General features: G+C 34.6%; 1 protein-coding gene across 7 annotated transcripts in view; it reads left to right on the top strand.

Annotated features, from left to right (window-relative positions):
• The window catches only part of SOX6 (SRY-box transcription factor 6), a 380,373-nt gene that overhangs the window by 195,303 nt on the left and 168,777 nt on the right, over positions 1 to 16,293 (top strand). For all 7 annotated transcript variants that reach the window (XM_076344067.1, XM_076344066.1, XM_076344063.1 and 4 more), the window contains one exon: positions 6,154 to 6,243. In XM_076344067.1, the coding sequence (XP_076200182.1) occupies positions 6,154 to 6,243 (90 nt within the window). The remainder of the gene's footprint in view (positions 1 to 6,153; positions 6,244 to 16,293) is intronic.

Raw genomic sequence — 16,293 nt, 5'->3', positions numbered from 1 at the left:
TTTATTTAAAGTTTATTGAAACAGGAAAGGATAATTTGTGTTTGAAAGAAGGGAAAAAAGTAACTATGGCAACAAAGAATCTATTTTAGTAACATTACACAAACTTTACATCCTTGGATTAAAAAAGAATAGATAGTACCATCCAGCAGTTAAGTTTCTGATAGTCATGGTTAAATTATATTTTTATTTCTCATAATCATGAATGTAAATGTAGAGTCCTTAATTTAATTTTGAATTGTTAGAAGATTATAAAATTGTGTTCTTTCAAAGTGAATTAAATTAACCTTTTGCCTTTCCCTTTGATACTGAAATGTTAGAGTTTGCATATAATTTTAAAATACATAATATGAAGCGTGAAAATTAGGAAATATTGTTATGATATAGATCTATGCTAGGTGGTTCTTTACCTCAAGGAAGTCTGATGGGCAGTGAACTCACAAAAGGCATGTGAGCAAGCTGTTGTCATGCACTCAGAGATGGATCAGTTAATCAAAGGTCCCAACACAGGTACAGTAAAACTCATCACCGGATTTAAAACAAAATGCTTAATTTTCTGAATAATTAGCATTTTTTATGAATGGATCTAATAATAGCACCAATGGACCTGGCGTTTTAGTTTAATTGTAAGTAACAAACACTGACTAGGTTAAATCTAAATTATGCTTGACCTTTATTCAGGAATATTTGTAGAGTACTGATTTTATTTAGATTTTTCTACTCTGAACAGGATTTAGTATTCTATGAAGAATACTGAAACAAACCTTCCTCTTTCAGTTGCATGATGGGTTGTATTGTTATTATTATTATTTTAGATGTCAGGTCCTTAGCTCCACCCACTTGAAAAAAGCACATTTGCACTTGAGGCATGGGGTGAGATGTGCAAAGGTACAATAGGGAGCAGGGCAACCAAATGGTAGCCACTGTAATGTTTATTTGCAGCTTATTTGGTTTTTGGGGAAAAAAGCAGCTCTTCTCCTGTAGTAGGAATCCAGTGCGGTAGGCTTGTAAGCACACAAATGTCTGTCCCAAGGAGTTCATAATCTCGTTTAACATTCTTTCAAAGAAAAAAAACCCCACAGAACACTTTTTCTCTAACAAATATTTCATAGATGCTGACAGGGTAATTCCACTTGTGCTGTTTTTCTCATGATATAGACTTCAATGAGGCATTTGAACTCATTTGACAAAGGCTGATCCAAAGGACACCTTTTCTCCTGTGGAGCTGAAGGCAAATGAATGTGATGAGAGTAGCTTAGAGAATACAGAACATTAGAGATGGAGGAACTTGCATATTGTTATGTAGTCCCAAAGCCTGCAAAAATACAATCTTTTTATGTTTAGCAATATCTACTAAATTGTAATGGGGTATAACTATAGACTATAGTTCTGAAATAGAGACAAACATGCCACTAATTCTCTAGTATTGTTCTTCTAAAATGCAGAAAAGAAGTTTATCCTCTTCCTACTGAGGATCTGATCATGTTTTAGAATAGTTTCTCTTGTAGTATGCCTGATTTATCTTCGAATTCCTCTACCTTGTATTTCCCAGTGCCTCTTTCCTTGAGATGTAACAGTTCAGATGCATGTAGAAATATGTCACCTATACCTTTGATTGAATTATATTTCTGTATTGTTTATGAACTTACTGTGCATTTGCAATCATTATTAATAAATCAATGTGCTTTTGTCTTCTGTCACAAGTAATGTATGTATTCAAAAAGAATTGTATGCAAAACAAGTAATGTTTTAGAACTCATATCATTAATAATTATCAGTTTGCAATATTGTTACAACATGTTTTGAGGGAAGCTTATTATAAAAGAAATAACAAGGCACTGCACAGTAGCAAGAATAAGACAGTTCAGTTGATCACTGGTATAGGTGTTATAAATATGCCAGTCTGTACTATAGTGTTTTATTAAGTCTCAAAAAGTCAAAGCTGATTTGAAATAATAATGTCTGACAGTCAGTGCTTTGAAGTTTTGCTGCTGCACTCTCACATTTAGGCTTTCTTTTATGTATGACTTTACCATAAAAAACAAAACCACACACACGGCATGAATGCCTTTTTTTTCATATCCGTATTTCAAAGAAAGTAATAGGGGTCTACTTCAGTGAATTAAAAGAAAAAAAAAGGAACAACCCCCCCAAATCGATGAGAATAGGTGGAGGCCACTGTAAGGTCATAGACTATTCATGTAAGCTATAGCTGGGGTTGGTAACTTGTTGAAGACTGTAAAAGTGAAATTAAAAAAAAGAAAAAAAGGGAATAATAAGGAAGAGACAAGAGGCAAAAGCTATCCTTGATAGGAACAAGATGACTTTCATTCAGTCAGAAGAACTTGAGAGCTTGGCTGTGATAGCTAACACACTCATTCTTCATCACGGGTCGTGCAACAAAGAGCTGGATTCCATCCATTCCATGACTGATTGATTACCCAATGGACAAATGTTAATTCTTTTCATCGATGCTTTGTCATTGTGGAGAGATCCTTTTCATCTAACACCTAGACTTTTTTTCCTTGGCTTTTTTTTTTTCCCCCTGCTTATTTATCTTTTAACATCCTCTTCTCATTCGCCTTCGCAAAACTGTCATGTCTAACAAGATTCTCACAGTACTTTAAACTCCTTTAGTCTACATTTAAAATTGCTAACAAAGTATGTAATAAACTGTGATACTAAATACTACTCAATGATTTCATTTAGTCATCTCAGTCTAATTATACTTAACCTGTTTGCTGTCCTTGAAAGAAAATTTTTCCTAGTTCACAAGAGAAGAACATCAAGGATGAGAAGCTGTGTGTTGTTAATATAATAAATTGCTCCAGTGCAACTTCACGAGTTTGATCTTACGTGTGTCAGTACAAAATATGCTACTTTGCGGCATAAACCCAACTGTGGTTTATAAAGTCAGTGAGAAGAGCTAAAAATGTATAAATGCTAATTTCTTTCTTTGCTTCTTTTATAATTGTCTTTAACAAGAATACCCCTGAATTTTGAAAATGTCGGGATCCACAAGGTTTTGGAATGGTTCTGAAACAGAGCCTGAGTGCAGGGAGAGTGATGCAGTGCAGATGTGAATTTGGGCTTCTTCGATGTTCAGTGCTGGATTCCGAGTCAACGTTCTGTTTCTATAATGAATCAAATCTGAAAATGAATCAATGTGGATGAAGACATTTTACTGATGTCAGAAGATATCTTTGTAGATTTTATATGTATGTAAAAATTAATTTTCAGTACAGAAAGAAGAAAAAATCCCTTTCTAATTCACAAACATTTTCAAAATGTGTGTTTGTGAACACAGAACACAGAACTTGAAGGGAGACATGCCTTTCAAGTATAAGCCTTTATATTTAGTTTCGTGTCTAACGTGGAGGACCTCCAGAGAGCTTTAATACATATCATTATTTTAAATTCTAAATTATGCAGATTAAACCTGCTAATTGAAAATTTACAGGAATTTCAAAAGAGCTATTTCTACAATATTATAAAAATGTTTATTAAAAGGCTTATTGTGTGTTTTTGTAATCTTCCCAATAACAAAACACAGTAGCTATAAATTGTGTGGTCAGATCTATAACATAGAGTTTGAATGAGACAGGGCTGTTTAAAGAAATGTTTCTTAAGGAATTTTTCAGTCATTTATAGAGATAAAAATTGTAACTAGCAATGTGATTATATCAAAAAGAAGGCACACAGATAGACCTGTTTTCCATTCCAGTTCTTTCGCAGTCTGTCTTTAGAAATATTTTTTTTGCCCTTATGTAATATAAGACCACTACAGATAAACATGAGTGTCCTTAAGAACAGTAAGAGAAGAAATAAAGCAAGTGCTTTTGAGGAAAGTATTTTATCAACCTCTGTGATATTTTAATTGTTTCTTTTTTAAAATTTAAATGTTTTTCCTTCTTTGTATGAATTGAGGAAAAAATCTTAGTTTAAAAGCAGTAGAATACATAACCTATAGCAAACATCAAAATAAAACTCTAGAGCTCTTTTTTTTTTTTCAGGTCTGAAATTTTGGCAGGGGAGAAACACAGAAACATCTTTTTAAACTAATGATGTTATCACAAAAAAGGACAAATTATAATGTTCTATTGATAATTGATGGTTATTTCTTGATTCTTCTATTATCAGGCCAGAACTCATAAAAGTAATAAGTGCCTGTTATTGTTAAAAGTAAATTGTTATTATATAACAAATATTTTAACACTGCCTATTGCAACTTACAGCTCCTTAATTTTGTCTCTTTCATAGAAAGATATAATTAGTAAATAAATTAGCTTTTCTACTGAAATATTACTTCAAAAACATTTACGAGCTGTCGTCTTTCCATGGAGGCTTGCACGGTGAAAATGTGTTGCAATTAAAACCTGATCTTTGATCTTTTGGTAGTTACAGTTTGGTTTGCTTTCAGCTGGTTTTAGGGTTTGTTTGTTTGTTTGTTTCTTTGTTTGTTTGTTTCAAATGAGTGATGCTAATGTGAATTTTTAGGCTGAAACTACTTGCACCCTAAAATGTGATTGGCCATATGACCTTTTTCTTCCTTAAACTTCTCCTTAAATCTTTAACTCCTCCTTTCATGACCTCTTTGAATGCTTCTCTCTCTGAGTATTTTTAGAATCTTCTGAGGTGGAACAAACTGTTACCCGTTGCATTGATGTGATCTGTGTTGCCATTCTTAATCTGGGTTTTTTGCTTTTGTTTTCACTTGCGTGAGTGCTTCTGATGGGACTGCTGACATGAGAATTTGAGCCACGATTTGTCCTTAATCAGCCAGTAATTTAGCAGAAGATATGTTAGGCTGAATTCTGCATTCTTGTACATCCCCGTGTTAATTCTTAAGTGACTGGAGTGGGATCAGTGCAAGCGTTGTCAAAATTTGGAACATTATTAGTTATTTAGAAAGCATTGTGTAAATTGATCTTCCAACACAAACGACAACTTACTATGAGAGTTTTCTAACAAGCTAAGGTGTATGGCTATTCCCAGTGTATGCACTAAGAAACAATGTGCTCAGCATCACCCAGAATGATATGTGGTCTTATAAGGAAGGCTCTTTGCAAAGATTCATTTTAGGAATAGAGTTGCATTTAAATAATGTTTTTGCTGTCTTGCTAAACTGGGCCTAAGGATTTCCAGGGAGTTTAGCATAGACATTGTTGATGAGTCTGTCTACCAATGAAAGTAAATGCACAATGTTTAATGGACATCCTATTATTACTAACTGGGAAGGGAAAATAAGTGTTCAACTGTGTGTAAAGTTTTCTTGATAATTGTTTATAAATCTGAATTACGGTTCTTAAAGTCATAAAACTCTGGATCACAACATCAACTATAAGAATTCCCATCTTAAAAATCACTTTTTGTAAGTTATCTGGAAGATTATGTATAATTTAGACTTCAGAGCCAATTAGTTTAATTTAGGAACTGAAAAAACCTTTAGATTTTATGGAAGTCTGTTATGCTCAATATGAAATTTTCTAGTGGAATTGGGGACTGATCGTACGAAACTTACTAAGGCCAATCTTCTACTTTCTCCTAAGTGTAATGACTTCAGTGACAGTTTTGCCTACAGAAGGCCTCCCAGATTGGGGCAAAGATTTGAAATGTGTTCTGAACTTCAAATTATGAAAGCATATCTTCTAATCATTGCATGTTGTTTATAGTGTACTGAGAAAATTTCTGATACTGTGAACATCCAATATGTAGAGTGCTTTTATGAATTCCATGGAGACATTATATGAATAACTTTTGCATTGACATGGGTATAAAAATGGGTTTCAGATGTCACTGTGTGCCAAATTTCCAAAAAAAGCTTCTAAATCTTCATGTATAATTTTGAGTGTACAATCATTCTCAAATGAAAAAGACAGAATTTGTATATACATTGGCAATCTATGCATGTAAATTGGCAGTTAGCATGCATAAATCCTGAACGAAGTTTTTCTTTCAATTAACTCCATTAACCTCGGTGGAATTACTTTGGATTTAAAATGCAGTTAAATGAGAACTCTGTTTGGCTACAAGTTCATTTCCCTTTGAAACTATGGTCCAAGTAGAACAGGGAGAAGAGTTTTAAAATGAAGGTGGCACCTGTTTTCCTGATGTGTGAGAATATATTTGATAATTCTTTTTTTTTTTTTTAAATAGATTCATCCTGCATGGAAAAGCTACTTTCTAAAGACTGGAAGGAGAAGATGGAAAAATTAAACACAAGTGATCTCCTTGGAGAAATTAAAGGTATCTCACTAGATCAAATTTTAAATGTTTGCATATATTTTAAAAAGGGGATTGAGGATTTTTTAAAGTTCAGAAAAAAAATAGAAATAACAATCGTAAATAGAGGGTGCTTTCCTCTTTCCAGTCAACTCACCCTATTTTTTAATGTTTATCTTTGAGATGATGGATGCGTCTGCCAAATAAATAGAGTATGTCACAATCAGTTATAGGCAGTATCAAGGATGTTATTCCAAACACAGGGTTAGTTACCTTAGTTCATTGACATTAGCTGTATATCTCTGTGACCAGAGGAAGAAACATCTTGAAAACGTGGAGTTACTAGTACTTGGTACTGTTTCTTCCCAGCTGCATAAACTACATGTAGAAATATAAAAGGGGGTAATTGTGTGATTACCGTTCTAAATCTTTGATTCAAAATTGGGGAAAAAAATAATATTTGTTTATATTCATGCTATTCCTGCGGAGAAAGACTAGCTCTGGATGAAATTCAGGACCTACTGAAATCAGTGCAAGTTTTATTGCATATATAGACAGTACTTTCCAGTATTTCCAAGATGTATTGAACCAGCAATCTAGTAAAAGTGGAATTCTCTTGACAATTAAGTACCATGTAGAAAACTTGAAGTGTTTTTCCCCACCCATCAGTTCTTCCATGTATTTTCCTAGTGAGAAGAAATTCAGTGTTATTGATTAAGCAACAAATTAAAAAGGTGGTTTTTTGTGCTGTGAGAAGGGGTCATGAGGCATGTTTGAGGATTACACAAGGTACCTAAGATTTATTTCTCTTCATTGGTATAATTTTATTAAATAGCAACTACAAATATGTGGAAACAAGGAATCATGTGCATCATATTAATAAATCTTTACTAGTGTAAAAAAAAAAAAAGAGAAAGATACTATTTGATAAAAGTTGATGCTTAGGGTTTTAAATTTCCACCAGGGAAACTTAAGATAGTTCAATTTTTTTCTTATACAGACAGATGAAAGATTGGCCCTTTTTAATAAGTAAGTTATAATTGGTTCCTTCAGCTGATTCAGGACCAAAGTCTGTTGGATTCTCCTGTTGGATTTTTTTGGTAGAGTTATGACAATGCATATATATTAGGCAGGTAAGAAATCCTACAGTAATGTCAGTGGCAGAAATATAGTATGCAGTTTTACAGGAACATGTTAAAATTGACTGTAATAAAATCCAACAAAATTATGTCTTGAAATCACATTCTATTTAAAGCCATATTGTCTCTTAATAGTGTGGAAAACATTGAATGCTAGTTTGTCCATTAATTGCACAATATAGCTACTTAGTCTTTAAATAGAAACTACTTGAATGCTATTAGTGAATCAAAATTAAAAGAGGTGGGATCTCTAACAATGCAGAATAATGTTCTTTATTCTTTTATATGGCACAAAAATTTTTTTCTTGAGCTTTCATTTATTAAAAAAAAAGTTTATTTTTCTGGATTTATGTTATTCCCCCTATTTACTTAGTATGTATATTCACTGCAGAGCGAATGGGTAGAGTTGTTGCTCCTAACCCTTTTCTCATCTACCTACAAAGCATTCTCACTCAGATTTTGGAAGAATTTTCAACTCATTCAACTACCTTTTCTGCGGGTATAGCCGATTAGCTGTATAAAAAGGATCACCTAATTAGGCTCACCAGATTTATGTGTTGACAGTCATTCAGTTGGTTTCCACAACTTAGTTCCTGTGACTCATCCCTAGTAACCTATCCTTCAGTGGTCTTAATGTCTGCAGCATTTCTCTCTGCTACTAGTCGACTTCCAGCAAGACGCAATACTGAATCTTTGCTACTGCAACTGCATTTAACATTTTTCATGAACAGGCAAAAATACAAAAAAGCATACACAAACATGGAAGATGAATGATGGTTACTGTTATGTTGTGCTTTACACTTACAGTATTGAAACGTCTTGACAAAGACATTAGTGTCATTTTATAGAAGAAGAAAACAAGGTGCAGAGTTACATAGCAGGAGTAGTGGCAGGTCTGAAGTAGGACTCTTTTCCTTTGGGCTCCCAAGCCAGTGGCTTAGCCGCTGTCTCCAGGCTGATTAGCTCCTAGCTGATAAAATTGCTATCAACCTAATAGCCTGGTATTAACTCATATTAGCATTTGTATGCCTTCAATCATCTCAGAAAGAAAAAAACCAACCCAATAATCTAGCCCATGGCAGCATGAAAACCAGATTACAAGAAGGAAATAAAGCAAAATAGGGGAACCAGAGAGAATTTTTAATCTGCCAAAGAAGCATACTTTAAAAAAAAAAATCTTTTCCGTGTTCAAGGTGGTAGATTTCCAAATCATGAAGTTCATTTTCATAGTGCCGAATGAATTTCCAGTTAGGTAACTAGCAGGGCATGCTGAGAGAACTACTTTTGAAAATGTGTTGTCTTTGGGAGGTCAAATATCTTTTTCCTTAATTTCCATTAGATTCTAAACCAATTTATTTAACTGGCTGATATTTTTGGCTTTTGTGCAGACTTTCTGCTCATATTACTGAGAGCCTAACTTAAAGACATGAAGCAATGCAGTAAAAATAAATAAATGAGGTCACTAGGGAAAAAAAAATCTTGATTATAAGAAAGTGAGGTGTGGTCCTGTGAGGAACTGCTCTTTGCACTGACTGTTACTGGGAGTTGTTTATTTTAGAGGGAAGGCGTTGTTCTTGCTAAGGATAACCTGAGCACATACTCTTCCTCTGTGTCTGCACAACTACAGCCCTCCCCCCTTCAGTGAAAGACTAGCATCTTGGTTGTGGGAAGGCAGTTCACTAAGAATCAGTGCCAGAAAAAAGGATGAAAGCAGAAAAAAAATGTACCACTGACACAAACTGTTTCTATTCATGTTCGGGAAGCACATAGACGAGAAGAAAAGATAATTGGCTGAGAGAAACAAATAAAAATGGTATTTTCTTGCTTTACCTTCTATATTTAGAACACAATAGTGTTAATCAAGATATAATTATAAACTATATCTATTAATTCAAACAATAGAAGCCGATACAAAAGTAACAAACAGTGAATAATTTATTTTTTCTCTAAGTGGGATTGTTCCTGTTCACAATTACTCTTGCATAGTGTGCTTCATTTGTAAAACTGCTTTTTCTGAGTTTCTTTATTAGGATTTCAGTTATTGATAATGGTCCAGATTCTTCCTTGAATTCCAGCCAAGCAAGCCATTGACTTCAGGGAGGTTGCATGAAACTCAGAGGAGCATTTGGCAGAATGCTTTGTAGCCAAATTCCAGTGGTTAAATAAGTCTGCTTGTTCATTTGATATGTTTATAAATGAAACACATAGGTCAAATTTTCAAAGGTCTATGAAGCAGTTGAGCTGAGTTAAATGACCTGCTCACCTGGAAAAAAAATCCACAGCTGCCCAAGCAAATCATTTGATTGTATGCTATTTGCCAGTGTGTGCATGCAAATACACTTATTTAAGGTATACAAGCAATTTGTTAGGCTTACGTCTGGCTTTAGCAGTGTTGGGTTTTTTGTATAAAAATTAGGATCAGGAAATACATTTTATTCTAATTTTTTTATCATGTATTTGAATAAACAAAGCGGTGCAGGACTCTCTTCTAAATTTCCAGATATTTGGGTGCACTGAGTTCTGTCCTCACCCTCCCTCACTGCATGTGTTTCTGTTGCTTAGTTATCTAGTTTTTCTGCAGCAGCCACAGCTAGGCAGAGTAGCATCATTTATCACTATACAGGGTCTGTTTTAAGTTTTCTGTTTCTGTTCCAAATATAAATCTCTGGAATAGCATAGTCTTGCACGCATCAGGCAGTTGTCCTACTGAACTAGCCCGCAATGGTCTTTCTCAGCATGCAGGGTCTTTGAAGATCAAATAAGAAAGGTCAGTCTTTAAGTAACTTAAGCAATGGTGTTACCGTGAAAGGGTCAGAATTGGTCTCTAGCAGTCTTATAGAAAAGTGACTCCTGGGTCACCGGCTACTGTGTTGCAGGTTAGTTCTCTGGCTTCCATTGGTGGTGTTTACAACTGGAACTATCTATATTTATAGGCATTGTGACTTGAATGTCACATGTGTCTTTGTACAGTATACTCTATTTTGGGAAGGGTAGTGATTGATGTCCATAGCTTTATCCAGTACAGAAGGCTGTTTGCATTATGTTTCCCGTGCTTATTCCTTCCCTTTTTGTATTTGCTTCTTTATTAAAAAGAGCCTAAAACTTCTGTTTCATGGGACATGTACACATTTAATGGCCTCAAAATATTTGGATAAGTGGGAGGCAGCATGCCTGTTTCCTAGGAAATGTTGAATTTAGTAAAACAAAGCAACTTCACCCACTTGATAGACTCCTTGTAAGATACACTATAAACAATGTGGAAAATGCTATTTGTCCCTGGTATTAGAACACAGGAGAGATGGAAAGAGGTGTTTTCTAGGAGTATTTTTTTGTGTCTGCATTAATGACTGGAAGAGAACAGTTGTGGCACAACTGTTTGAATCTAGTAATTTAACACTATCCATTTCTGGAATAGTCTTGGAGAGAGTTCTGCATGAATGAATCCTTGAGAAAGTTATGGTTTCTGTGTTTTTACAGTGAATTAAATTTTTTCTTAAAATATGCATGATTTACAAAACATTTTAAAATGCTATTTTTGCTTCCATTTTATAAAATTTGTCTTCACAGATAAGCTTTCGGGTGTTTCTTGGTGCACTATATCAAATGTGAAGATCGTTTTGAGGAAAATGTCTGATGTTTTCCTGTAGCCCTGACCAATACTGTAGTCTAGATTTGCAGTAATTATTTCTCAGTATAATTGCTGAAATTTCTTTCTCATGAATTCTAAGGGAATATAACAGTCTGCCTTATAAATATGTATAAATAAATATATATAAGTCTTACATCACAGAGGCACTCAGAGGGTTTTTTACTATGTCACTTTGTATGGCTGTAGACATTTCAAAGCTCTCCTTTGTGCTCTCTGTTATAAACATATTTTATTTCTTTTGAAGTCTGTGTGATATACATACTAGCAATTAAAAACCCAGCTCAGGCTTTGAGACACAAGGTCTTCTTAATTAAAACTCAAACAAAAGCTACAAGCAAAAGCCCCACTATATGATTAAGGTCTAAAGTGTTATGATACATTAGAATCATTGTCAACTACTAGGATTTAAAAAATCAATACACAGGAAAAAGGATCGACTGGTTCCAATTAGTGAAACCAATGAAAGCATCCAACAAAACAGAACAAAACAACGCAACCCAGAACCCCTACACCCAAATCCTTAAGAAATTGGTCCTGATTAGAAATATACCACAGGCTATAAAGGTTTCTCATAATGTATTTTATTACCATGATCCAATGAAGTGACATGTTTAGCTTTATGTTGTAGCTCTCCAAATCAGAGCGATATTTTTGCTTTGCCGTTTCTCAAGTCATTGGCATTTTGTGCAATGTGTTACAAAGGCTACATTTCCAGGTCTAAGCTGACCTTCTAAATTAAGTGGTACCTTGATATTTGCATGACTGAATATTTCATAAGCACTTTCAACAGTTAATGTTTGCGTACTCTTTAGTCTGATTTGCCTGAAGAAGGTAATGGATTCCAAAATAAAAATATTTTGGTTAAACTTACCATGACCCATTGTATCTATTTGTTATGATTAAGGTACTGATATAATTAGTTAGACTAATCACTAGCGTGAACTAGATTAAACTATATGGTCTTATGTCATCTTGGCTTTTTTTTATATGAAATACTTTTCTCCAGATTCTGGATTTAAATAGACATACCCCGAACTGTAGAGACAGAGGGTAGTTCTGTGGAAATGAACGGGACTGCTCACTGTATACAGTGCTATTATTTAAATTATGTATATGTAAGTCTTGGCAGGATTGAAGCTGTACTTAGCACAAAAAAAAGAAAAAAGTAGTAAACATTTTTGTTGCTCTGCTCTTTTGGTCAGAGGGTCATATTTCAGTGGCACCTATCACAATCATGCCTGCTTCTAATGTTAAAAGTTAATGACTATTCCTGTTTCTAGTTCTTAAAACTTCACAACTATAAATTGTAATCAACCTTTCATATAAATCAAGTTCTCCATATTGTTGAATGCATTTTATAAATAAATAAAATATTATTTTATAAATAATATTTTATAAATAATATCAACCAGGACGCATGCAGTATATTTCCAGGCACACAGTGAATTTGTTACTTACTGCAATCACATCTATCTGTATATTTTTTTACCTTACCAGTGTATGTTTCTAAGCTTAACAATTCAGGACTAAATATATGAACTCTGTACTACACTGAAATCAATGGGACAGCTCACTTATATGCTGTGTTCTTTGGAACTGTGTCAGTACAATTGTCTATGGATACTGAGCAACCTGGGGAAGGGTGTAAGGAAAGGGCAAGCATACAGTAATATTTCCTCAATATACTCTTCCAATTTCCCATAAAATATGATTAATGGGCTTCTTGATTCAGAGGTGGTACATTTGGGTTTAATGGCCCTTGATAGAATTATCATTTATGAACATGTCCGATCGCTTTTGAACCCTTTAATAGACAGCTGGAAAGTCTGTGGGGGTGGGGATAAGCTCAGCAGTTAACAATATGCTGTATATTTGAACCTAGCACCTTGTAGGTGTCCCCTAGATCTTGTATTATAATGGACAGGGAATGGTTGTTCCCTGTTCATCTTCTCTGTTACACCACATTCAGTTGTCTCTTCTCCAGGTTGAAAAGTAAAAATATATTTATGTATTCCTTATATGAAAGTTGTTCTGCACTTTGGTCACTGTCATAACCCTTCTCTGCAGTTAATTTGGAAAGAAACCTTTTGCACAAAATATCCCTATTCTGAGCAACATCAAACTTTGGCACCGATTGATGAGAACCTTTGTGTCAATCCTTTTCGCCTCAGTTGGTTTTAAACTCCCTTTCTGAATAGGGAGTCTGTCTTGAAGTGGGGTCTTGATGTGTGGATGTTGTGTGGTAATGAGAGCATCCTGATGATATCAAAGATATCAGATTTTTTTCTTAAGAGATATGTGAAAATACCTTACTGGGAACTTTACAAACGGTGGACCCAGAGGTGGCTCAGAAATGTCATCTGTAAAACTTAAGGAACATAGCATTAGTACTCAGAAAAAATGAAGTATGAGCACATTTGGGAAACTCACATGCAACTGAGAATAGCAAGAACATAATGTGCAACCTGACACAGCCACTGCCTCAAAAGCCTAAGCTCAATGAGGAATAGAAGAAGAAATACAAGAAGGGTTGTCCTTGTCCTCTCTAAACAAGTTGACCCTTTGGAAGAGGTTAACTATCAGTATTTTTTTCAAGAGGTCTTGATTTGTCTGTGTCACCTCACTTCAGATCTGACCAATCACATCTGACAGTTTTCTGCCAAAGGGCAGATCTAGCCAAACTGAGCTCATTTTCCTTGTTTTCACCTCCTCCTGCCAACATTAAAGTGATTTCAGGCTAATCAGGATCCCCTTGCTCCAATCAGGTCATTCACGATACCGCCCTCTTACTTGGTGAGTGAATTGGTCTCAATCCACTGTCTTCCTTCTGTCTCTCCCCCAAGTATTTATTTTGGATTAAAGTAAATAATTTCTCTCTTTTCCACTCCCTCCAACTTTTTTTTAGTTCTGGCATGATTTGCCAATAGAGAAAATTTTCAAAAACACTAAAAAGATGTAGTCTCATCAATTAATATGAATCTACGAATTGTAAAGCAAATTGAGAGTGCTATATTGAAACAGTTTCCATAGGAAATTTGTCTGAACAGAGGAAACAGAAATAGAAATCTATTAAGGACATAGCTTGCCCTGATTCCATGAGTTCATCGTAGGTATTACCCTCTGTGTTAATAAAATTAATAGATTTATACCCAGGCAGCTTGGTCAGAAATGGTTCTTTGTCATTAGCTCTCACACTGAAATCCTGTTATTATATACCTATTTTTTCTTACCCTTTTTTCTTTAAATTACTGTTAGTTTGACCCACATATCCTAATATTTACCTTGGTCTGTATTGATATGAATTAACAAAGTTTAATGTTAGTCACGTTGTCATAAATGTTCTTTAAGTTATACAAGATTAAGCTGAGACCTGCTCAATAGCTGTTTAAAATTTGTTGCCCCGTAGATAGCAGTAATGACAGGCTAACACACTCATGTTGGGAATGAATCCTCATGTCTATTAAGATTTGTTTGAATAGGTTTCCATCACAACAGGTGCACAATTATTTTATGAGTAAAATATTATCAGCCTTCCAAATTAGCCAGGGCAAAATGCAAGTTGTCTGATTAAATAATCAAACCCAATACTTAAAATGCACTTGATTTCCACAGGAATTTTAAGATGCTAAGTCCCAGTCTATCAGTGAAACTGTGATTGTTTGCAGCATGCAAGTAGCAGCTTGTAGAGTATCCTGTTTGGTACGTTTTACATAATTCATCCTACATTATACAAGACAAAACCGCTAAAAAAGCATATAATAATAGGTTTTACTTCTAGTCAAACAATTTTAATCTACCAATGAAGGTATTATACTGTGCATTAAAATCAGAAAAAAATGGGCCTCTAATGGAAAATAGTTTGAAAGTGTTCTGCATTCAATTAGGAGGCACATCAGTTTAGAAATACAGAACCCTGTGTTGTTTTTTAAATAATTTAGTTTATGAAGGGGGAGGGAAAAAAGGAAAATCCTCTGAATCTGAAGTGCAGCTTGCAGTGCGGAGATCACATATGTCACCAGTTACTGAATAGCTCAGTAAACACAGTGACTCAGAGACCCAAGAAATGGGTAAAATCTGAAACAGTAGGTTCACCACAAATGGAAAACTTAGCAGTGCAGCTGTCAGAAACAGATTATATACAGGTAACTGGTTGTTTTCATATCTGAATCTGTTTGTCAATCAAGGAATGCTATGAATCAGGAGATGGGATCTCAAATACAAAACCACAAAGTCAGAGACAGCATCTGGAGGAGCTCCAAGCCACAAAAATTAGGGAAGAAGCACAGAGGGAACAAAAACTGTAAATGCTTGCATGGATTCTGCCTCTATATACATTGAATTTAAATAATTGTGTTGATACATCAGTAATAATAATTACTGATAAAAATTATAGTCCTTATTTTGGGCAGCAATATGTTTTACTAAATGTGAAATTAAATGCAATTTGTATTAATTAGGGATAATATGAAAGTATGTAAGCGGTTGACATTTCCGACATTTTTAAACATACTACTATATGTGAAGATACATCTTTTGCATTTGTTTTGACTTGGAAATACTGTAGATTGATATATGCCCCTAATGTGTTCTGTTGAAATAAGATCACAGTTCTAACCCCTAAGATCAGAAAATTATTTATAGACAAGGTTCACCATACTTCAAAATTTAGTTATGGGATTGATGTTACTGTTTACTAGACAATTGTAGTTCTCTCTGGAAGCTGGAATACAGTCGTATTACAGATACTAAAACAAAACCTACCGTTAAAATGCAGGTGGTGTACTCAAGTTGCACGATTTCGAAAGTCAGTGTAGTGTATACAGACATTTTATGTAGGTTTGTACAACTTAAGTTTTTCTGAATGTGGGAAAGCTTACAGAGACTTCAAGTTTTGATTGGTAACATCAGAGGAATACAAACAGAGGTTTACTAGGAAAGGTAAAGAAAATGAAATGGGCATAACTGTGCTGTGGTTTGTTTTTTCAGATTCATTAAGAATCAGAGTTCCTTTTAATTGTAACTGAAAGAACTTCTTTTTACCTTCGCTGCTTTACTCTGGTGCCAGGATCCATTTGCCTATGTATTGTTGAGATTCTGCAATAGTCACAGGATGACTGTGGATTTTCTTTTAGGGGCTGTCGTGAATAGAGGGTTCCTACTTCAGAATGTATTTGTAAATTAATTAACCCTCTTCTCTATTTTGTTGTTGTTTTCTTCACCTCCCAAGGGTCTTACAGTGTAATTCTGGGTCTCTCAGACTTCAGCCAGAGATGAGGGTGCCCACTT

The sequence above is a fragment of the Aptenodytes patagonicus genome, chromosome 7 (assembly GCF_965638725.1).
Source record: "Aptenodytes patagonicus chromosome 7, bAptPat1.pri.cur, whole genome shotgun sequence".
In the NCBI taxonomy this organism is placed as follows: Eukaryota; Metazoa; Chordata; class Aves; order Sphenisciformes; family Spheniscidae; genus Aptenodytes; species Aptenodytes patagonicus.
Note: the sequence above shows the minus strand (reverse complement) of the source record. Positions and strands in the feature narration are given on the sequence as shown.